The sequence below is a fragment of the Ursus arctos genome, unplaced genomic scaffold, assembly GCF_023065955.2.
Source record: "Ursus arctos isolate Adak ecotype North America unplaced genomic scaffold, UrsArc2.0 scaffold_19, whole genome shotgun sequence".
In the NCBI taxonomy this organism is placed as follows: Eukaryota; Metazoa; Chordata; class Mammalia; order Carnivora; family Ursidae; genus Ursus; species Ursus arctos.
Window position 1 is genome coordinate 48,655,020 of NW_026622863.1, and position 23,019 is coordinate 48,678,038.

The 23,019-nt window shown below is 47.5% G+C and overlaps 1 protein-coding gene across 1 annotated transcript; it reads left to right on the forward strand.

Annotated features, from left to right (window-relative positions):
- The first annotated feature begins 18,797 nt into the window (after window positions 1-18,797).
- Window positions 18,798-19,412, forward strand: PNMA8C (PNMA family member 8C). The gene has a single exon (XM_026481742.3). The coding sequence runs from the start codon at window positions 18,798-18,800 to the stop codon at window positions 19,410-19,412; it is 615 nt and encodes a 204-aa protein (XP_026337527.1).
- Window positions 19,413-23,019: the final 3,607 nt, after the last annotated feature.

A 23,019-nucleotide genomic window follows, 5' to 3' on the forward strand; every position in this document is an offset into this window, starting at 1 on the left:
GGGAGTGGGAGAGGAAGAAGCAGGCTCCCAGCAGAGGAGCCTGATGTGGGGCTCGATCCCATAACGCCAGGATCATGCCCTGAGCCGAAGGCAGACGCTCAACAGCTGTGCCACCCAGGCGCCCCTATAAAAGCAATTTTTAAACAGTAACCAGGAGGAGATTTTATTTTCATCTTGACAATGCTGTGAGCTGAATAATTAGCAGCCGAAAAACCATAGCGATGTTGAACAAACCACATCACCGGCGGGGCGGGTTTAATGCATTTTGTGTGCAATTATAAAACTTGTGGTAAGCCAGCTCCAGCCCACTCACGGGGCCCGGGTACCCTTCCGATCAGTGCGCTGTGGATGAAGACTGTAGCCCAGGAGCGCCTGGGGGGCTCAGCGGGTTGAGCGTCCTACTCTTGATCTCGGTTCAGGTCTTGATCTCAGGGTCATGAGTTCAAGCCCCACGTTGGGCTCCATGCTGGATGAATGAATGAATGAATAAATAAGACAACCGTTTGTAGCCCAGCATGGATCTGTGTTTAAAACTCACACCTGACACATTTGTTCTTATAAAGCCGTGCATGTGGTCCACATCTCAAGGGCGTGGAGGTCACATTCAGTTCAAGGTCAAGGGACTCAAGGTGTGTGTGTGTGGGGGGGTGCTGCCTGGTCCACGGCGAGGGTGCCACAGATCTCCACCCCAGAGGAGCTACTGGAGAAGGTTGTCCTGTTGCAGCCCGTGACCTTGGCGTTTCTGAGGGGACAGGTGCTCGGTTACCGGAGGATGTTTAATGATTCCAGATGAATCAAATTCTCCATTATTGACTTGCCAGCATCTGGATTGGTTTAACCGAACCACATCCTGACATGACACGGCAAAGTATTTAAAATCGGCTACCCTCTGAGAACGGCCAGAACACTCAGGAGAACGCAAATCAATCCGGGTAGGGGAGCCGGCAGACAGCGACATGGGTCATGAAGTTGTGATATGACTGTAGTTTGTTCATGACGAAGAAACAGGCCAACGAAACAGTGGGGCAGAAGGATGCATCCAGAAATAGAATGTCGTCTATCTGGGAATTCAGACTCTAAGCAGGGTGCTATTTATTTTCAATTAGTAGAAAAGAAAAGGGATTTTTCTCAGCATTGCTGGTGCTTAGGAAACTGGCCGGCTATTTGGAAGAAAAGACTGGAGTTGGATTCTCCACCTCTTTCTTTGTTTTCCCAAATACCTTCCAGATGGCTCAAGGAATGTAAATGTAAATGTAAAAATGAAATCAAGAGACATTTAGGTAAAAACAGGAGCAACGCTATAGCATGGTGACCACAGTTAATAATCCTGTATTGCGAGGATGCCTGGGTGGCTCAGTCGGTTGAGCGTCTGCCTTCAGCTCAGGTCATGATCTCAGGGTCCTGGGATCGAGCCCTGCATCGGGGCTCCCTGCTCAGTGGGAAGCCTGCTTCTCCCTCTGCCCTTCCCCCTGCTCATGCTCTCTCTCTCAAATAAATAAAATCTTGGGGGGGGAAAAAAAAGAAGGGGCGCCTGGGTGGGTCAGTCGTTAAGCATCTGCTTTCGGCTCAGGGCGTGATCCTGGAGTCCTGGGATCGAGCCCCACATCAGGCTCCTCCGCTGGGAGCCTGCTTCTTCCTCTCCCACTCCTCCTGCTTGTGTTCCCTCTCTCACTGGCTGTCTTTCTCTCTGTCAAATAAATAAATAAAATCTTAAAAAGAAAGAAAGAAAGAAAAGAAAAGAAAAAAAAAAAAAGAAACGGATCTCTGAATGTTCTTTCCAGGCCATAGCTTTAAAACCTTTTACTGAAAAGTAAACATCATCTTAAGTGTTCAGGTGGATACATTTTCACAAACAAAACCAGCCCCCAGATGAAGAACCAGACCATGCCAATTACATCCCTCCATCCCCACCTTGCGGAGGTAAGTTCTGCCCAAATCGTACATTTTATTTTTTTAAAGATTTATTTATTTGAGAGAGAGCACACAGAAGGAGAGGGAGAGAAAGAAGCAGACTCCCCGCTGAGCAGAGAGTCCGATTCGGGCTCAATCCCAGGACCCTGAGGTCATGACCTGAGCTGAGATCAAGAGTCCGACGCTCAACCGACTGAGACGCCCAGGTGCCCCTACTTTGTCAGTTTCTAACTAAGCACTCGTATTGTTCTTATTTTTCTTAAGTAGCAAATATTCAGCCCTAAAAAGGAATGAAGTACTGATACATGCTATGATGTGGCTGAATCTTGAAAACGTTAAGCTAAACGAAAGAAGCCGGGCACAAAAAGCCACGTATTGTACGATGCTATTTCTATGCAATGTCCAGACTCGGAAAATCTATGGAGACAGAAAGTAGATGAACTGGTTGCCGGGGTCCGGGGAGGGGGAATGAGGAGCTCATGCTTAGTGAGTAAGGGTTTCCTTTCACAGTGCTGAGAATATTCTGGAACTCCAACATGGGGCTTGAACTCGACCCCAAGACCAAGCCTCACATGTTCTACCGACTGAGCCAGCCAGCTGCCCCTGAATTGTCCACTTTAAAATGACTAATTTTATGTTATGTGAATTTCAATTCAATTTTTTTTAAGTATTAAAATATCTGGCAGCTGGCTCATGGATCCTTTTCGAGGGGAGTAGGGGGGCTGCTCTTTATACTTTCCCTGCATTAAAAAAGCCACCAACCCAAACACATGTGGAAACCACATTATCTCTCAGTGCCGGGTAAATTAGTTCCACTGCAGATCTTGGAAGACAGCTTTTCCCGTCATCTTTAGATACGTATTTGAGTTTTTTAATCAGCATGTTTTTGGTTAGGACCATGTCTGGCTTTCCAAGGGTCACGTGTTAAAATTCCAGCCCAGGCTCATCCATTCTTGCAAAACCGGAAAAGCAAGAGCACTTGCAGAGCGTACAAGTCCGGCGAAGCCGCGGGGCCCCAGCCTCGGTGGGAATGTTCTGGAATGTTCTGGAATGCCAACGATTATAGTCCACTTTCACGCTTGTGATTCTGAGTGTTCCTTCTGTGACTTTCACACTGAGATAAGAAATGTGAGCACTTAGAGAATGTTCAAGAACAAAGCTCTGAAGCAAAAATTTCCTACCACTGCTTTTTCAAGATTCTGTATGTGCTTAATTGAAGCATTTTCTGTGAGTCTAAGATTTAAAGATTGTCAAGCTGCAAGAAAAGGGAGGAAGAAAATCTGAAATAAACCACCAGAAAACAGATAGGTCAATGATGAAAGGGGATTGGCTCTGATTAAATATGAAATGGATTATAAACCTATAATTAAAATAGTTTGGTACAGAGTGAAGATTGGGAGAATATGGAGTCTGGAGGATAAATGTACAAATCTCGTTTCTGACATAGGCGGGGCTTCGACTCAGTGTGGGAAAGATGAATTATTCACAAAATGGCGTTGGGACAATAAGCTAACTAGTTGGGGAAACAGAAGCTGCCTCTTACATGAAAATCAATACTAGAAAGATTAAAAGATGTATAAGATAGAATTGGAAGAGTGGCAGAGAGAAAAAGCGGTGGGTAGTTGATCATCTTGAAGGGGAGAAGCTTTTTAAAGCTGGCTGGACTTGGGGAGTGCCAGGGACGGGTGACCCCCACATAAACAGTTGGGACTGAGGGTGTTCCTGTCTCATGTAACACAAAACCCTCAAGGAAAACCACCCACTTAGCCACTGGGACCACAGAAAAGTTAAATTTCTTATATGGAAAAAAAAAACCCAAAACCCATATAGTCGAAAGGCAGCGACACACTGGGGGGAAATAGACAAAGTCTTTATACCTTCCTTCATGAAAAGCTTGTGTAAATGACCCAGAAAAAAAGGAACAACTCCTGGGATGCCCGGGTGGCTCAGTTGTTAACTGTCTGCCTTCGGTTCAGGTCATGATCCCAGGGTCCTGGGATCGAGCCCCGCATTGGGCTCCCTGCTCAGCTGGGAGTCTGTTTCTCCCTCTGCCTGCCCCCCCCCATGGCAAATAAATAAAGAAAATCTTAAAAAAAAAAAAGAAAAGAAAAGAAAAGAAAAGAAAAAAGAAATGCACAGCAAAAACAGCCGCAAGAGAAGGATGGACATACAGATCAATGGAATGGAGCTGAGGGTCTAGACGACACCCATGGGATACCACGTGCACGCATCTGATGGGCGAAAGCTCTGGACTTCATGTAATGTCTGGTGCTGGCAAGTTTCTGATGGAATAATCTTACTGGAGATATTGTCGGGAGTGGGAACCAGTCCGGGGACAATGTGGGGAAAGCTGTTGCACTTTCAAGATGGCCCTTGTTTTGGGTCTTAGCGGTTTTCTCCAACATTATATACTCCCAAATGCATGCCACCGTACCCACTCGAGAAATATCCAGGGGGAGTCTGCGTAAGAGTGAAAAGTGAAAGTGATGCACGTGTCCGTGGACATGGCCCTGCAAGAATTCATTGTGGGTGGATGGGACACTCCCTGGGCCTTAAAAAGAAAGGCTGAGATGTCTTTCGAGGATGCAGATCAACTTGGAAAATATTTTCCGTGTACGAGGCACGGTAGGGGTCACATGGGATCAATCATTTCCATATAGATGAAAACCACTATGTGGTTATACAAATGGGAGCATTTGCATCGATTCTTTTTTTTTTTTTTTTCCCTGGAGGGAAAAATAACTGTGAAGACATTACTTCTGAGATGGAGAACTGAGTGGATGTGGCACAGGGGTGGGGCTTGTGATATGGGGACATGTTATTACTGTCCCTACCTGGAATTCTCACATTCGATAACACATAAGTTTTTAGAATGCTGACGTGTCAAGATCATTGGACATTTTTCCTATTCCCCATTCGTCTTTGCTTTAAAAAACAACACGGTACTTTAAAAAAAAAAAAAAAAAGAAAAGAGGTTAAATTACCCCCCAAACCACATTCACGGATATTGCTAAGTTAACCAGATTTTTCTACAGTTCCTGGAAGTGTCTCCTGCCATTTCTGAACAAATATTTGCCCTTTTTATAAAGCGTCTTTGTGTTGGAAGGAGTCTCCCTGCGGACACTGGTTAAAGTTGAGATTTTGGGTACGGGCATGTCCGTGCCTGAAAAACTCTCGCAACTATTTCTGCAAAGCACATACCTTGTCACGCTCAACTCAATGACAAGGGAAACCTCAGGGACAGCTGCCGTGGGAAAGCTCCAGTCTCTGCGTGATCAGTTCGTAAAAGCAAGGGAATGCGTAACAACTGAGTGCTTGCTCGTGTCCGGGGGGGGGGGGGGGGGGGGGGCGGGGAGTGGCACGGCTGGATGCCTCCCCGTGACTTTAACATTCCGTCTGAGCAATGTGAACAGCTGTCCATGGTCTTAGTAACTTCACTGAAAAACAAAAACTCCCCACTACCTCTTTGTCCAGCTCCTGGAGGTTAACGTATGAGTTGCAAGAGAATCTGTTGAAAACTTCTTACGGTGGGAGAGTAACCGAGAAATTTTGGAAAGGAAGCGTAATGGTGGGGGAGGGGCGGGTGCCAAGTAAGCCCCGCCTGACTGCAAAATGCATCATAAATGTATGACATTCCTGGGGCGCCTGGGTGGCACAGCGGTTAAGCGTCTGCCTTCAGCTCAGGGCGTGATCCCGGCGATTCGGGATCGAGCCCCACATCAGGCTCTTCCGCTATGAGCCTGCTTCTTCCTCTCCCACTCCCCCTGCTTGTGTTCCCTCTCTCGCTGGCTATCTCTATCTCTGTTGAATAAATAAATAAAATCTTAAAAAAAAAATAAATAAATGTATGACATTCCTAACAGTTTGGTGCCCCCAAAAATGAGATTTTTGGGTTTGATGAAGGCCATATTATTGCAAATCAGCTGACAAGATAAGAACCAAGGGGCCAAACCTTTGGAGAATAGAGATTCCTATGTCCCTTTCACTGAGATAAATTCCAAATGGGTCAAAAATTAAAATGCAAACCGGGGAGCCATCAAGGGCTCCAAAACACGGCAAATTGTGTTAACTAGACTGGAGTTAAAATAAAATAAAATAGGGGCGCCTGGGTGGCACAGCGGTTAAGCTTCTGCCTTCAGCTCAGGGCGTGTGCCCAGCGTTATGGGATGGAGCCCCACATCAGGCTCCTCCTCTATGAGCCCGCTTCTTCCTCTCCCACTCCCCCTGCTTGTGTTCCCTCTCTCGCTGGCTGACTCTATCTCTGTCAAATAAATTCTTAAAAAAAACAAATAAAAACAAAAATAAAAACGGACACACTGTGAATGCATGTATTTACAATCATCCCGCTGATGTGTTTTTTCCCCTCTGTTTTCAAAACCTTTTTTTTAAAAAGAAATTTATGTATTTATATTTTAAGCAATCTCTGCACCCAGCGTGGGGGCTTGAACTCAAAACCCCGAAATCAAGGGTTGGAAGCTCTTCCAACTGAGCCAGCCAGGCACCCCCAAAACCTTTATTTATTGCATTTTTTAAATTGTGTTTTCCTTGAACGTTTTAATGGTGGTTAAATGCACTGGTCTCATTTTCTTTTCAACAATGTCTTGGCTTGTGCGACCTGGTTTTAAACAGCTGCTTATTCTGAGCTCCGTTACACTGATCCAGAAAGGTTCAAAGTAGTGCAATGGGGGAATTTTTTTTTTTTTCCTGAGCAGAGTTGCAAAACTCTTGTCGTTTCTTATCACAAATGAAAAAGTCACGAGGGAAATACCCTGAATTCGCCAAAATGAAGTCTTTTAGACTAACAGCAAACCCTTGTGTTCAGGCTCATTACACAATCATTTGTTGTTATAAAGTTTTTATGTCACCAAGGCAGAATAAATCCTGGGCAGATGGTCCTGTCATTTCTCGGAGCCTGAGGAATGTGAGTGGTGGCAGCTGCCGGCCTGGACGATCTCACATGTGCAGACGTGTTGGGACTTGGATACGCGGATAGGGCTATGTGTCTTATTCGGGCAACAGATTTATAAGAGCGATCAGACCTGCAGAAAAAGGAAAAAAAAAAAAGGGAAAGAGAAAAGAATCCCTGTAGTCGCAGCCAATAATGTGGGCTTGGCTTCGAACAGATTTTATTTTTAGGTTGTGGTGGTTCGGTTTTTATTTAATAAGGGTCCATATAAAGAGCAAACAAGAAATGACCCATAATCCCACAGCCAAAATAGCCCCTGTGGACATTTTAAAACAAAATACGCACAGCGTTAGACATTCCAACAGCGCAGGATTGAAAATAGAAAGCACCCGCCATCGTCCCCCTCCTCCGCCTCCCCCCAAAACCCACAACCATAATATGTTCTCAATTTTCCTTCCAAAGAGAAGACATGCTTTATGTATATGCCCGCACATTTCTCTATGTGTATGTGCGTGTATTTGTGTGAATGTGTATGCATCTGTATGTGGATATGTTTTGTGTATATACGTGTGTAAATGTGTGTATGTGTACGTGTGTATATGTGCACTTGTATATATATATGGGCGGACTTCTGCACGTATATGTGTGTATAAATGCACGTATATATGTGTGCATATGCATGTATGTTTTGTGTTTATGTGTTACGTGATTGTGCGCGTGACAAAAGCAGAAGCAGCGAGGTCTCTTAAGACCTAGCTTGGAAGTCACGCTTTATCACTTCCGCCTCCTGCTATTGGCCAGAGTAGTCAGCAAGACCCGCCCAGATCCAGGGGGCGGGAAGCCGACTCCCCCTCTCAAGGACAAAGTCACGCAGCGAAAGGGGCGTGGCCTAGGGCGGCTTGCTTCGCAGAGGGCCATTATTTTAACAACCCACCACAATTAATTATTGTAATGCACTGTCAGCGCCTTACAAGTTGGGTAGTAGATTCAAGAGTAAACAGCACCGGGGACAAGAGGAGGTCACGGAAAAGGGCTTATGAGTAACCGAATTCTCTGCATCGAGGTCCAAAATGAAAAACAAAATTCTCTATTTTTCTTTTAAACTTCACATATCCGGATCAAAGATGATTCATCATGGATGTTATAGTTGATTTTGGAGTATTTCCCCCAAATTTTAAAGTAGCAAGCTTGACGATCTGCTTTTAATTTCCGATCATTTTTCTTGAATGAGTTGTGGCTTAAATGCAATGAAATAACTAAATATTATTTTTAAAGTTTTATGTCTTTAAGTAATCCCTACACCCAACGTGAGGCTGGAACTCACGACCCCAAGATCAAGAGGCACGTGCTCTTCTGACTGAGCCAGCCAGGCGCCCCTTATTTCAGTTCTTAATAGTTATTTTATACAATATTATGAATACTAGTACACTCAATCATTCAAAAAGATTAGACTCGTAATAAATCACAATAAAGTCCAGTCTTTATTGTTTGTTCTTTTATTATTTAAAAAATCAATTTCGGCTTTGGCATGATGTCCTTCTTAAATGAGTATCGCCAAAAACAAAACAACAAAATGTGTGTGGCCACCACATTCTCTGATATTTGCATCTGCTTCTCTCTTTAAATATGCGTAAGGGGGGCCTGGGTGGTGCAGTCCTTAAGCGTCTGCCTTCAGCTCAGGGCGTGATCCCGGCGTTCTGGGATCGAGCCCCACATCAGGCTCCTCCGCTATGAGCCTGCTTCTTCCTCTCCCACTCCCCCTGCTTGTGTTCCCTCTCTTGCTGGCTGTCTCTGTCTCTGTCAAATAAATAAATATGCGTAAGCCTTTCATAGTTGTTTTTGTCACAAAATCAGCAGCTTTTACAATAAACATTTATTATGTTAGCATCTTACTCTCAAAGTACAAACTCTTCTTTTATGTTTCAACTGAAAACTTTTCAACATGTAAAGAGCATGAGGAGATTTTGGCTTCTCGTTACATCAAGGACGCAATTAACAATTGGACAATGTGTGTTCAGCTAATGATGGTTGATGGAAATCATCTGCCTTCTCCCCACCCCCCGCCCCGCCCCGCTGATGGGATTAGGGGGATGATCACCTAGGCAACCACAGAGTCACTGACCTGCTGGGCTGGGCGGGGCGGGTAGAGATGGACGCTTGGCTCTCCAAAGGCTGAGGCCAAACTTTTACGCCTTTGTGAAATAGACCATGCTGATCCTGCCTTAAATCTCTTGTTTCCTACCCGTTTCTGTAGGTGTTTTGTCTCTGAGCTCTGTCCCTGTTGCTGTGTGGAAATATCATTTATTAATTTCCAACTCTGGAAAATATTGTGAAAGGGAAGGAGGTGACTCTTTGTCCCGTCCTCTTTCTCGATGACTGGAATTCAGATGTGATGACTGGAGCTCAGGCAGCTACATTGGGCCACGAGGTGGAAGCTATCTGACAGAGAATGGCAGAGCTACAAGTTAAAAGGAGTTTGGGTCTCATGACTGTGGAGCCACATAGCAGCCCTGAACTGCCAGCCTTCAGATTTCTCTCTCTCTCTCTCTCTCTCTCTCATACATTAAAAAACCATATCTTTCGCTTAAGTGATATACTAAAGGCATTTGCTTTCCATGCTCAAGGACTGTTAACATTTCCAAAAGAAACATCACAGGCATTGCAGGACTGTGGGAGATTTTGACAATTTCTTTTTCTTCTTTATTATTTTCGACATAAAAATGAAACTAGTGTTTTAAAAACCTTTTGATTATTGGGGACCCTGGGTGGCACAGCGGTTAAGCATCTGCCTTTGGCTCAGGGCGTGATCCTGGCGTTATGGGATCGCGTTATGGGATCGAGCCCCACATCAGGCTCCTCCGCTATGAGCCTGCTTCTTCCTCTCCCACTCCCCCTGCTTGTGTTCCCTCTCTCGCTGGCTATCTCTATCTCTGTCGAATAAATAAATAAAATCTTAAAAAAAAAAAAAACCAAACCTTTTGATTATTTATCTTGGGAGTCAGTTTTCCTTCAGTCTATACAAAGAACACAAGATACCAAATTAATCGAATGCGGCGGTTTGTTTAAGATCACAACTACCATTTGTACTCCTGGCTTCCAAATAGTACTCATCAGAACTCATTGGGTTTGTTCCTTGAATATTGTGACTAAGGATCCAAACTGTTTTATTCTATAATTCATAGACCTACACTAATGCTTTCAGTGCTCTGAAAAACTGGATTTGAGCAGTGGGAGCTATCAAACGCTATGGCTAAGAAGCAGACTGACCTACGGGGTCTCCCACTGTGAGAGTTTTCCCCCAAGAATTCTTTGCAGCCTTCTGGACCACAATGGAAGTAACTAGGCCTGTGAACCATCAGGAAGACCCCTCTAGATCAAGGGGCATCTCAAGATCCTTAATGTGATCACATCTGGGAGGTCCCTTTTGCCACGTGAGGCAACAGGGTTCCTAGGATTAGTATGCAGCTGTCTTTGGAAGCCTTTATTCAGCCAATCACAGTTCCTCAAGTTACGTCCCACAAATGCGTCGCAGTGTTGAGATTCGAACCCAGGGCCCACCCACTCCCCAACCCCCAGTCCATCGGCGTTCTCCGTGGCCGCAGGAGAGGACCCACCACAGGCCCTGCTTTCTCTGGTGTTCAGGCTCAACTTCCCACACTGGTTCAGAGGCCCTCCAAATGTGGGGCACCGCCTTCCCTCCAACCCCACAGCTCCACTCCCTTGCCACAGGACTCCTGTTCCTGGAATGGAACTTGTTTGCCTTGGACCTTGGCCTGTGAACACCCTTCCGGGCCTCTCCCTCCCCCTCGGCCTGGAGGACACGCTCAGTTCCCAGAGTTTAGCTCATGCAGATCTGGGTGGTCGAAGGACAGGGGCCAGCCAGCGCCAGATTGCAGGGCTCAGGGACCACAGCGGATGTGCAAATGGACTGTGGACGGGAAGGGGCCACGCTCCCCCCCGCCCCCCGCCCACCTCGTGGAAGAGCCATTCCCTGCCCCCATGCGGGGAGGGGGGGGAAACAAACAACCCCAACTCAAACAACCAGCCTCCTGATCTCACAGAACATCCAGTACCACAGACCTCAAGTGTGAAACCCACTCGTTTTTCTAGTAAATTTTCCTCTCCCAGGCGGTGGCTGGTGACTCTCCTCTCTCCTTCAACCTCCAAGTGTCCCGAACCCCAGCTGCTGGTCTCCCGTCGTCCTTTATTAAGAACAGAGCCCGGGAGGGAAAGCGAGCGCAGACATTATGTAGTCGAGTCTTGAGTGTGGATTCTGCAGTCCAACTTCAAGGGGCCTCGCCTCTTCTCAGCTGCGTGACCTTGGGGAAGGCGCTTCCCCTTCCTGTGCCTCTGTTTTCTCATCTGGAGGATGGGCATGAAATAACAACAGTACCCACGTGGGAGGACTGAAGAGGGGCACGCCATCTCAACATGTCCCATCATCACTGGGGGTGTTCACTCCGATCCCCTGATTAAAGGGGCGCCTGCCAGGTTTCTCCACCGCAAATCACTATGTTTTCCTGTGTAACACCTCTCCTGGCTTTTCTTTAAAAAACAGTGTCATACTTTATTATGTAAGCAATACTTCTTGAGAATTTCAGCACATCATTTCATAGAAAGGGAATCTGTCCATATCAGTATAGAGAGAACTCTCTCCACTATCTATCATCTACCTATCTTTCTATCTAATCCATTCTATGGATGCCAAACTGCCCTCTGTGAATGGATGTTTGGTCTAACTGCACTCTTGCTATAACTCTCTTTGCTTTTCAAATTCACAATCTTGGGGTGCTCCCGCCCCTCCCCTCCTATACAATCCCTTTAGTGATTCCTCCTTTTCTGCCTGACATGGATCCCCAGTGGGGCGCTGGGAGCTTGAGCTTGGGCCGTTTTCTCTCCCCTCTGAACACTCTCTGTATAGATGATCTCATCCAGCCCCGTGGCTTAAAATACCTCCCATGTCCCTAAGACTTCTAAATTTATGTCCCTGCCCCATGTCTCCCCTGAACTCCTGGCTCGTACGTCTAACTCTGCTTTGATGTCTGCTAGGCATATCAAATTTAAGACCTCTACAAATGGGATTCCTGATCTCCCAGCTCATTTCTTCCTAAAGCTTCCCCATCACGGTGGAGGGACCCACCATCATTCAAGCCGAAAATGGAGTCATTAAAAAAAATTATTTTTAAATTGAGGTGCAACTCACATAATAAAAATGAACTTTTTTTTTTTTTTGAAAATGAACCATTGTAAAGTGTGCATAAGCGGCCTTTAGTACATTCACAGTCTGGTGCAGGCCTGATCTCTAATTCCAAGAATTGTCGTGGCCCCCAAAGGAAATCCTGTAACCACGATGCAGGGACTGTCTGTTCTCCCCTGCTCAGTCCCTGGCAATCACTAATCCACTTTCTACCTCTGAATTTACCTATGTTGGATATCTTTTTTAAGATTTTTAAAAAATTTATTTATTTGAGAGCGAGGGAGAGAGCGCACATGCGCACAATGGGGAGAGGGGCAGAGGGAGAGGAAGAAACAGACTCGCGGATGGGCAAGGAGTCTGATGCGGGACTCGATCCCAAGATCCTGGAATCATGACCTGAGCTATAGGCAGACACTTAACAGACTGAGCCACCCAGGCACCCCAAAAGTTTTGCTCTTAAAGATTTTAATTATTTATTTTGAGAGAGAGTGTGCGGGCGAGCAGGGGAGAAACAAAGGGGGAGGGAGTAGGAGATAACCTCCAGCAGACTCCACGCTGAGCACAGAGCCAAACGTGGGACTCGATCCCAAGACCCTAAGATCACAATCCCAGCCGAAAAAAAACAAGAATTGGATGCTTAACCCACTGAGCCACCCAGGCGCCCCCAGAGAGATTGTTTTTTAACGTAACGTTTTTAACGTTTTTTAACGTAAATTTAACGAATACGTCAATGACCCTTGCTTACAAACCACGAGTGGCTTCCAGTCCCATTGGCATAAAATGCCACCTTCCTACAATGGCCCACAAGGCAGCCATCGTGTGACCTCAGTGCCCATCACTGACCCCCTCAGTCTCCAGCCACCCTGGTCTCCTGGCTCTTCTTCAAAGACACCAAGCCCATTCTACCCCAGGGCCTTTGCAAGTGTAAGTTCCTCTACCTGGCTTCTCCTGGATTTTCGTATGTCTCTTTCCTTTTTATTTTTCAGAATGTAGCTCGAATGTCAATTCCTCAGAGAGATCATGGCTGAAAAACCCAGAGAGTGTGTCCTCCCAGCCCTCAGCACAGTCACTGTGGAATTGCTTTGTCACTTTTGTGACATCTGTCCCCATCTAGAAATATCTTATTTCTACACTGTTTGTTGATGTTTGGTCCCCAGCGTTAGCACAGGTCTCGGAACAGGGCTGGAGCTACTGTACGTATTTATATATCATATCATATATATCAGCTGTTCCTTCTTGACGCTCAGAAATCCACATTCTCCAACTGCAGCACTTTTATCTCATTTGCAAAGTCCTGACCCTCCGTTACCTCATGAAGCTTCCCCAACGTAAGGGTTCCATGTCACCCAGAGAAAAGCCCAAGTCCCACCAGGGACCACAAGGGCCTGCAACATCTGGCCATCCCCTCCCCTCTCCCGTCACCTGCTTTTTCTCCAACTCTCTCTTCAACTGTGTCTCAAGCACACCAAACAGTCTCCAGCCCCAGGGCCTTTGCACTCGTTGTTCTTTCTGCTTGGATGACTGTTCCCTCGAATATCCACATGGTCAATGTCTCTTTCGGGTCTTTGCTCAAATGCTAGCTCCAGGGAGCCTTTCCTCAGCATAGTGTAAAAAATTACCGATCCCAGGGATGCCTGGGTGGCTCAGTCGGTTAATTGTCTGCCTTCGGGTCAGGTCGTGATCCCAGGGTCCGGGGATTGAGCCCTGTGCTGAGCAGGGAGCCTGCTTCTCCCTCTGCCTGCCACTCCTCTTGCTTGTGCTCTCTCTCCCTCTCTCTGACAAATAAACAAATAAAATATTTTATTATTTTATTTTATTTTATTTTATTTTATTTTATTATCTGACAGCAGGGGGAGTGGCAGGCAGAGGGAGAGGGAGAAGCAGACTCCCCGCAGAACAAGGGGAGCCCGATGCGGGACTCGATCCCAGGACCCCAGGATTATGACCCGAGCCGAAAGCAGTCACCTAACCAACTGAGCCACCCAGGCGTCCACAAATAAAATCTTTAAAAAAAAATTGCAAATCCCGCCCCTGTCCCTCACACACTTTTTCTCTCTAGACTCCTTTTCTCACTATCACCACATGACGTATTCTGTATCTTTCTTATTCACTTGTCTCTGCTCTGTCTGCCCAATACAGTGTCAGCTCTCTGAGGACAGAGAATTCTGTCTCATTCATCACTGTATCCCCAGCAGCTAGAATTGAACTAACAAGTGCCTTATTCTTGACACATGGGTGTAGATAATATGCAATTTCCTTTATTTGGAAAGCCTCCTTATTCCTAAGCAAAAAAAGAAACCACAATTAAAAAAAAATGGGTTAAAGATATGGACAGAAAATTCACAGAAAAAAAATAAATTGCCTTAAATTAAAAACTCACTAGCTGTGTGACCCTAGATAAGTATCTTAACCTCTCTGATCCTCATTCTTCTCACTATAAAAGAGGAGATGCACAATAAATGTTTGGTCAATGAATGGACAACTGAGTCAAGAAAACCATGGCTAACTCATGGATTTCCGTAGAGCCAAATGACTTAGTGAATGTAGTGGGCTTGGAATATTGTCTGGCACATAGCACGCTCAGTGTAAGGGTTACCAATGACTACTTTAAAAAAATAGTATTATTGTTGTGTTTATATGCATCCTTCAAGATCCCTTCCAGTGTCACCTCCTCCAGAAAGTCTTCCTGGGTAAGACTAAACAAGTTGAGTTGCTCAAAGCCCCCCAAATACTCTAGGCAGTTCTCTCTTTAAGCTTCGGCAAAACGTGCCCCAATTAGTGTATTCTGTATTATATGCCCCACACCGGGGATCAGAACACATCTTCGTGATAATTACAGCGCTTCTCCCTCTGACTGTAAACAGGCTGACCTAGCCTGTCCTAACCACCAGCCCGAGCTCCTAAAAGCAGAGCTTGTCTCACTCACTCAAGTATGCCCAGCATGTTCCAGAGCCTGGAACAAGGAAACTTCTTAGTCAATATTGGGGGATCGAATAAATGAACCATTCTGTCGCCTGCTTCTCCGTTTGGAATGTGCATAAACCCAGGGAAATGCAACGGAGCCCCAGGGATTCATTAATCGATGGTATCCTTTTTTTTTTTTTTTAAGATTTTATTTATTTATTCGACAGAGATAGAGACAGCCAGCGAGAGAGGGAACACAAGCAGGGGGAGTGGGAGAGGAAGAAGCAGGCTCATAACGGAGGAGCCTGATGTGGGGCTCGATCCCATAACGCCGGGATCACGCCCTGAGCCGAAGGCAGACGCTTAACCGCTGTGCCACCCAGGCGCCCCTATGATTCTCTCATTTTTAAGGGAAGCCAGAAATCTGTATTTTCTTCTGTAGGCTTGCAGTTGGTGGCCTCTGACCTAAACAATTCCCCCCAACTAATGATGGACAGTCCCCAAGACATTGTCCAAGGTCGTTCTATCACCACACGCTGCCCTGCGTTCTCACTAAGCTACCACACCAGTCATTCCACGCAGGCGCTCACAGATGCACGGGGGTGCCTTCGTGAGGTTCTAGGTGTAGGGTCTCCTGGGGGGGGACAAATTTGGAGTTCAGGCTGACTCCCAGTTTAAGGGCTTTTCACATCCTGGGTCACCCCCAAGTCCCTGCCAGTCCTGCCCTCAAGTTCACACATTGTACTTGTCCCGTCAGCTCCCAGGATGACCCAGAGGAGGAAATACTTTGAGAGTTGGAGAGGCGTCTTTGAAATTTAAGAGAGAGAGAGAGAAATTTCATAATAAACGCTAGCCCAATATTGTGCCTACGTAATCTAATATGATATAGTCATGGCCACAATTACAAGGTGTGAAGAAGACAGAGCAAAAGGTGGTCTGCAGTAAACACTTAGGAGTCTTTCCGTGTTAATGAGGCTGCATTTCGGATACAAGTTACAGAAAATCCAAGTCAGATCAGCTTAAAACAATCGAGAAAATATGCAGATGGGGCCCCTGGGTGGCTCAGTGATTAAGCCTCTGCCTTTGGTCAAGTCATGATCCCAGCATTCTGGGATCAAGCCCCGCATCGGACTCCATGCTTAGCGGGAAGCCTGCTTCTCCCTCTCCCTCTCCCCCTGCTTGTGTTCCCTCTCTCACTGCCTCTCTCCCTGTCAAATAAATAAATAAATAAAATCTTTAAAAAAAGAAGAAATATGCAGATTACATTAAACATAAATCAACAAGGAAAAGGTGACAATCTAATTTAAAAAAAAAAAAAGTGAAAGACTTTAACAGGCTTCACAAAATATCCAAACGGCCAATATGCCTCTGAAAAAGTATCCTCCATGTCACTGGTTGTCAGGAACATTCAAATTAAAAGCACAAAGAGATTCTACTCAGGAGACACCACGAGGAGATACACATCTGGGTTGCCAGGTGGAAAATTCTGGCAATAGCTAGTGTCGGGGAGGATGTGAAGGCACTGGAACTCTCAAGTGCTACTAGGGGAGGGTAAAATGATACAAATACTTTGGAAGCTCGGATATCTACTACAGCTTAGCATCTGCCTAGGCTTATAACCCACAGATACAGACGTATATGGTCACCAAGAAACACGGAGAACATAATATGCGATTCCATTTATGTAAAATACAAACCCAGAAAAAACGGATCTATGCCACAGAAAGTCAGGAATGTGGCTCCTCCTGACAGGATATAGTGACTTGGAGAACACAGAGGCCATCCCTCTGGGAACGCTAATGATGTTCGTCTATTGGTTTGGGTGCTGGTTACACGATGTGTTCAGTTTATAGCTTTTCCTTTATAACTTGTTCACTTCTCCTTATAAATGTTGTATTTCACTTAAAAAGTAAAAAAAAAAAAAAGGTTTCAGAGGGTGGGTTTCAGGCATGGTTTGATCCAGAAGTATGTGATGACATCAGGACAATGGTTTCTCTGTGATTCTCTCAGGTCTGCTTTCCTCTGGATGTGGCATTCATCCTCAGAATGGCTTCTCTCATGGTTTCAAGATGACCTCTTGCCTGGCTCATATTTATTCTTTCACATTTAGGGGAAAGGAGTATATTCCTCTTCATAACTAGTCTCAACAATCCCAGAGCTTCATTCTAATTGGACTGAGTTCCGGTACCCAGCCTTCACCAACTGGCCGTGAGCAGGGAGATAAAGACACTGATTGGCTTAGGCCTGGGTTACCCGGGTGACCATTTCTGAACCAATCACGGTGGCAGGGGGGTGGGATTATGCTGATTAGTTCCAGCCATTCATTGACCCACCCGAAGCTGGGAGTTTGGAAGATGTCAATCTAACTCAAACTTGATGGCTTTTATACTGGGGCAGGAAGGGGAGAAATGGACATTGTGAAGGTGATGGCATGTGCAGGGAGTTTCTTTTTTCTTTTTTAAAAATGTATTCGAAACAATCACAAACTTACAGGAAAGTTGCAAGTACAGTACAAAGAACTCTTTGCCCTCCTGAACATTTTGGGTTTTTTTGTTTTGTTTTGTTTTTTAAGATTTTTTATTTAATTATCTGACAGAGAGAGACAGCCAGCGAGAGAGGGAACACAAGCAGGAGGAGTGGGAGAGGAAGAAGCAGGCTCCTAGGGGAAGAGCCTGATGTGGGGCTCGATCCCAGAACGCTGGGATCACGCCCTGAGCCGAAGGCAGCTGCCTAACGACTACGCTACCCAGGCGCCCCCCTCCTGAACATTTTGTGCGAAAATTACCAGTATGTTGCCCTGAATGTTGTTGGGTGTGTCCTACACACACGGACTTTCCAAGGTAAAGAGACTCTTGCTCCCTTTGATTCCTAAGTTTTATGCGAGACAACGTATAGCCTTCCACCCAAACTTTGCATTTTTACATTTCTTTATATCCTCACAGACTCATGGATTTTTATTTTATCAAGGAGTTTATAATCTCATTTTGAACACTGATGCTCAAATTGTTCCAGATTTGGCCAGTGGGAGCCGTTCAAGCTGGCTCTCTGTCCTTCCACCTGTTTTCGTCTTTCTTTGAACATTTCCTTACTTTCTGACCGCCCGCCCCCGCAAATGTTCCAGGCTTTTCTTGTATCTTCTCTGTCCCCTCTCCCCTCGAATCATCCATTTTCTCAGAGCAGAAGGGAGGGTGCTTTTGAAGGCCGGTGGCTGACCCCTCACCCCCGAGTGACCCCCTTGGACTCTGATTTCAGTGCCGCTGGCCCCAGCCAATGGCAGAGGCGATGCTCCCGCGGTTGCCATGGAGACTTCTGGGCCGCAGAGCGGAAGGAGGCGGTGACGTCACTGCGGGAGCAAGTGCAGCGGCCACATCCTTGTCTTCTCAGGACCACGGGGCACTGAGGGCAGCCTCTGGACCAGCCGCGAGAGACTAGCCACCCTGCTTTCTGGGCCCCCGTCCACGACACCCCGGTGGCAGCAGCCCCAGGGAGACCCGCCGTCCCAGATCTGCTGAGACAGCCAGGACGGCTGAGACCTTTGGACACCATCACCAAGAAAGGGGAAGTGCATCTTCAGACCCTCCTTGGTGTGGCCTTGCCCAGACTCGGGACCCACGAGCCAGCTGGCAGAGGCCACCTCCGCTTCCCTGAGCGTAAGTCCCTGGGAATTCCCAAGAGTCCTCTCGGGGGAAGGCGGGACACTGCAGCCCTGCGGGCAGGGCCAGGGGCATCCTCCACCAGAGGGACAAATTGGGCCCGTGAGGCCTCTCTCCTACTTAGCCTTTGGGAAGGGATCTTGGCATCCTGGATCATTCTGTGGATTCCCGAGGCAGCTCAGGGGCGCACCAGCAGGCATACTGCTGCCTCCGAGAGCTGGGCAAGATGCTCTTCGGGGTCAAGGACATCGCTCTGTTGGAGCACGGGTGCAAGGCGCTCGAGGTGGACAGTTACAAGTCCCTCATGATCCTAGGGATACCAGAAGACTGCAACCACGAGGAATTCGAGGAGATCATACGGGTCCCCCTAAAGCCTCTGGGCAAGTTCGAAGTGGCCGGGAAGGCCTTTCTGGAAGAAGAGAGATCCAAGGCAGCCATCATTAGGCTGGAGGAGGACCTCAATTATGCCGTGATCCCCAGGGAGATCAAGGGCAAGGGCGGCATGTGGAGAGTAGTCTACATGCCCCGGAAGCAGGACATCGAATTCCTGACCAAGCTGAACCTCTTCCTGCAGAGCGAGGGCAGGACAGTGGAGGATGTGGCCCGGGTCCTGAGGCAGGAACTGTGCCCCACAGGGACGGGCCCCAGCGAGCTGCCTGCCAGAAAGTGCCAGGCGCCCGGGCCAGGGGAGAAGCCGGGGGCCAGGGCCCCCAAGGGCACCGAAGGGGCCCCACCTCTGGACTCCACGGAGATGCAGGGCCAGGCTGGAGATGACAAGAGAGGCAAGCGAAAGCACAAGAAAAGCCGTCGACGGCACCATGCATCTGACAAGAAGTTGTGAGGTGAGGTGGGGAGGGCGCAGGGGCAGCAGGGTGAGGGGAGGTGTGATCTGAGTGGGTGCGGGTGATGACGGGAAGGGGAGGCAGCCTTTGAATTAGTTTGGGGAATCTGAGTGAGTGTGGATCGTATGGGGGGAGGACTATGACTCTGGTGTCTGGGTCACTTTGAATGGTAATGGGTGTCATCTGAGTGAGCGTGGGGAACATCCGACTGGTGTGAGTGGGGGGGGCATTTTGATCTGAGTTAACTTGCAGGTTACATCTGAGTGATGGGGGGTAACATCTGGTTGAGTGTGGGCCATTCCATCATTCTGCAGATATCTATTGCACACCTACTATGTCCCAGGCACTGTTCTAAGAGCTGGGAGAAGGGAGCAAACCCAACACAGATCCCTGCCTTCATGGCCCTCATAGAGACTGGGGAGCATGTGAGTTACTGGGGCACATCTGCGTGGGCGTGGGTACCATTTGAGCAGATCTAGGTAATACCTGGTTGGGTGTGGATCACTCAGTCATTCAACAAATGTTTTCTGAGCGCCCACAGTGTACCAGGCGCTGTTTCAGGCACTGGGCATACACAGCAGGGAACAAACAGACCCAAATCTTGCCCTCGCGGCACCCATATTAATATCTGAGTAGGTACGGGTTACGTCTGAGTTACTCGAATACATGAGGGAGCGTGGCGCCGTTTGCGTGTGTGGGTAGCATCTGAGTATGATGGTAATATATGAATTAGAGCGAGTTTAATATTTGAGGAGTTGTGGGCAACGTGCAACTGTGGGAGTAACACCTGAGTGTGTGTGTGTGTGTGTGTATTATTTGAGTGGGCGAGGGTAACTTCTGAGCGAAGAACCCGCAAACAACGTCTAACAACCTGGAGACCCAAAGGAACCAGCCAGAGGCGGCAGTCCTAGCCAAGAAGCATCATCTGGACTGTTGCCATGGAGACCGCGGGCTGTCTCCCCCTCCCCCCCGCATGAGCAGGTGTTTGCAGGAAACGGAAGAGGAGTAACAGGGTCCAGGATTCCAAGGGTTTTCAGAAGGTCTCTTGCCCGAGCTGAGGAAAGCCAAGCAGGAGGAGCACGTCGGGGAGATCCCTGCTCTGGAGAAAAGCCGTTATCCCCTCTCAGCAACCTCCCCAACCCCCCCACCCCCCGCAAGGCCTGATATAGGAGACAGCCCTCTTGCTGAGTATGTGTTGCCAGGAAGAGACACAGACCCTTGTAGCTTTGGGCCCTGCTGGAGATCCTGCCATTGCAAAGTCTAGACCGTTTTTTTTGTCTTTTAAAAGGATGGACCTTGAAGATACCTCTGGCACAAACTCGTCCAGAGTGGACCACTGTGTTTTGCAGAAATCACACCTGACGAAGTGAGTTGCCTGCTTCCCACACGTGAGGTGCTCAGTGCTCTGTGTTTGACTCTGTCCAAAGCTGTCGCTGTCCTGTACGCACTCGGTCTCCCTTGCAGGGGATGGTCAGACATGGGACTCCTCTGCTCCGATGGGCCCTTCAGGTCAGGATACGGTTCTCCCCAAATTCAATTCCAGAAGCTCTGAGGCTTGGCCAGAGGGGGCACCCCGCTTGTAAAGAACAAAAGGCAAGATTTTCAGGAAATAGTCCGAAAAGAGGTAAATAATTAAGAGGTCATCGTCAGGAGTTATCCATTAACAGCATTAACTTTGAGTCCCCCGGATGGTAAAGAACAACAAAAACAAAGAAACGAATCAGGTAAAACCCAAATGTCCGTGGGTAGACCGAGCTCTTATTCGGGGACATCCGGTCTGCGAATTTGCAAACTTCCATTAGTTCAGGGATTTGCAAAGGTTTGAGCTGACTTTCTTTGGTTTTTAAAAAATGCAATTTACACACACATTCAGATTCTTACCTACCAAATCGTGATGGTGGAGACCCCCAACGTATTAATGTGGTGGGCTTCAGTCACATCTGTGAATTCCAGCATCCAACCCCTATTCTTATATCTGCTACACCCTGAGCCCCGCCCCCCCCCCCCCCCAGCAGAGCCAAAAGGTGGAGATTCTCTCTCCACCCACCCCTTCACCTTGGCAGCCAGGGTGCAGGCAAGGGACCCACCCTCAGGAAGTCAGAAATCCCTCTTAGGTCCTTGCATTCCTGGCGAGTGTCAAGACAGAAGGAATTTTTAGAGTTCACGTGCGTCGACAACCTAAACACCTGAAAGACTGAGTTCTGGACACTCCCCCTGCTGTCTCTGAATCATCAGCCTCCCCATCCTCTTCTGTTGTGGAATGCTCGGGACAAAGCTTTTCCTGCCATCCCCACATACATATTTACTCCTCTTGCAAGCCTATCTGTGGTCATAGCGCTCTCCTGATCTTTTTCTTCCTTGTAAGTTTCCAGCCCGGGCAACCGCACTCACAGCTTATCGTGTTGCTGTGTTCGCTGTTTTCTGAGAGTCTGGGCTTCACTGAGACCTCAGGCACATGAGCTAGTGGCCTGCCATTCTCCCACCAAGGCACAGTCATCGTGTCGTAAAACGGGACAGCGTGACATGCCGTATCGTCTTCTTGCAGTATCAAGACTGTATATTTGTGCTTATTGTGGGTTTGGGGTGTTTCCCATACGACATCCATATGTGTGATACACAATGTGAGCATGTGTCAGTGTTCAGTGTTGCCCCTAAAACCCAACCTCCTACCCCTTCTCGAGGTTTTCCGGAAGAGTTTCCTGACGTAGCAACACAAGCAGCTGTGTCACCCGGTTACCACTGGAAGCCAGTTATCTGTGTGGCTGGCACACAGCGAACCCTAAGTGAAAATTCCCAGATCAGTTGGACGTGCTGGCTGAGAGATGCCCGCAGCTGGCCTCGATAAACCCCCATTTTCAAGAGCGGGTTCCGTTAAAACTTTTCCCTGTTCTTTGTGGTCGATGCTCTATTGTACAAATATGAACTTATAAAATGAATGTATTGAAAGCAATCACAGCATGCTCTTTGATATGTTGCGGGATTCCATGCTAGATCTAATTTGGAAAAATAATCTAGGAGCGCCTGGGTGGCTCAGTTGGTTAAGCGTCCGGTTCTTGATTTCGGCTCGGGTCATGATCCCGGGGTCCTGGGATCGAGCCCTGCCTCGGCTCCCTGCTCAGTGGGGGGACTGCTTCTCCCTCTGCCTCTCCCTCTGCTGCTCCCCCTACTTGTGCCCTCCCTCTCTCTCTCTGTCAAATAAATGAATAATTCCAGCAGATTCTGGGGTCTAGGGGTTGTCCCTAGCTGTCTGGGACCTGGTCTGGGGTGAATAGGGCAGGTGGGTGGTACCAGAATGTGAGGGCCTGATAAAGGAGGTAGTTGGAGGCTCTGGACAGGTTGAAGGGCAAGCTGTGTTTACTTTCTCTAGAAATTGCCTGACCCTGGGAGGGCAGTCCTTCGAGAGTCAGCCAGGCCGCAGATACCCACGCATCAGAGTATGGAAAATAAAAAACCCGGTCTTACGGTAATAAACCTAGAACACAGATAAATATCTATGCCGTGAATAGGGGAACTGAATCTGAAATTCCTCTAATTGGCTCGCTCACTAGGCAACCTGCCAAATAAAGCAGCAGAGGCCTCTGCCTGGTGTATGGAGGTTTGGAGGTC

Excerpts from the sequence above, each read along its gene's own strand:
- PNMA8C (XM_026481742.3), top strand. The coding sequence starts at position 18,798 with ATGCTCTTCGGGGTCAAGGACATCGCTCTGTTGGAGCACGGGTGCAAG.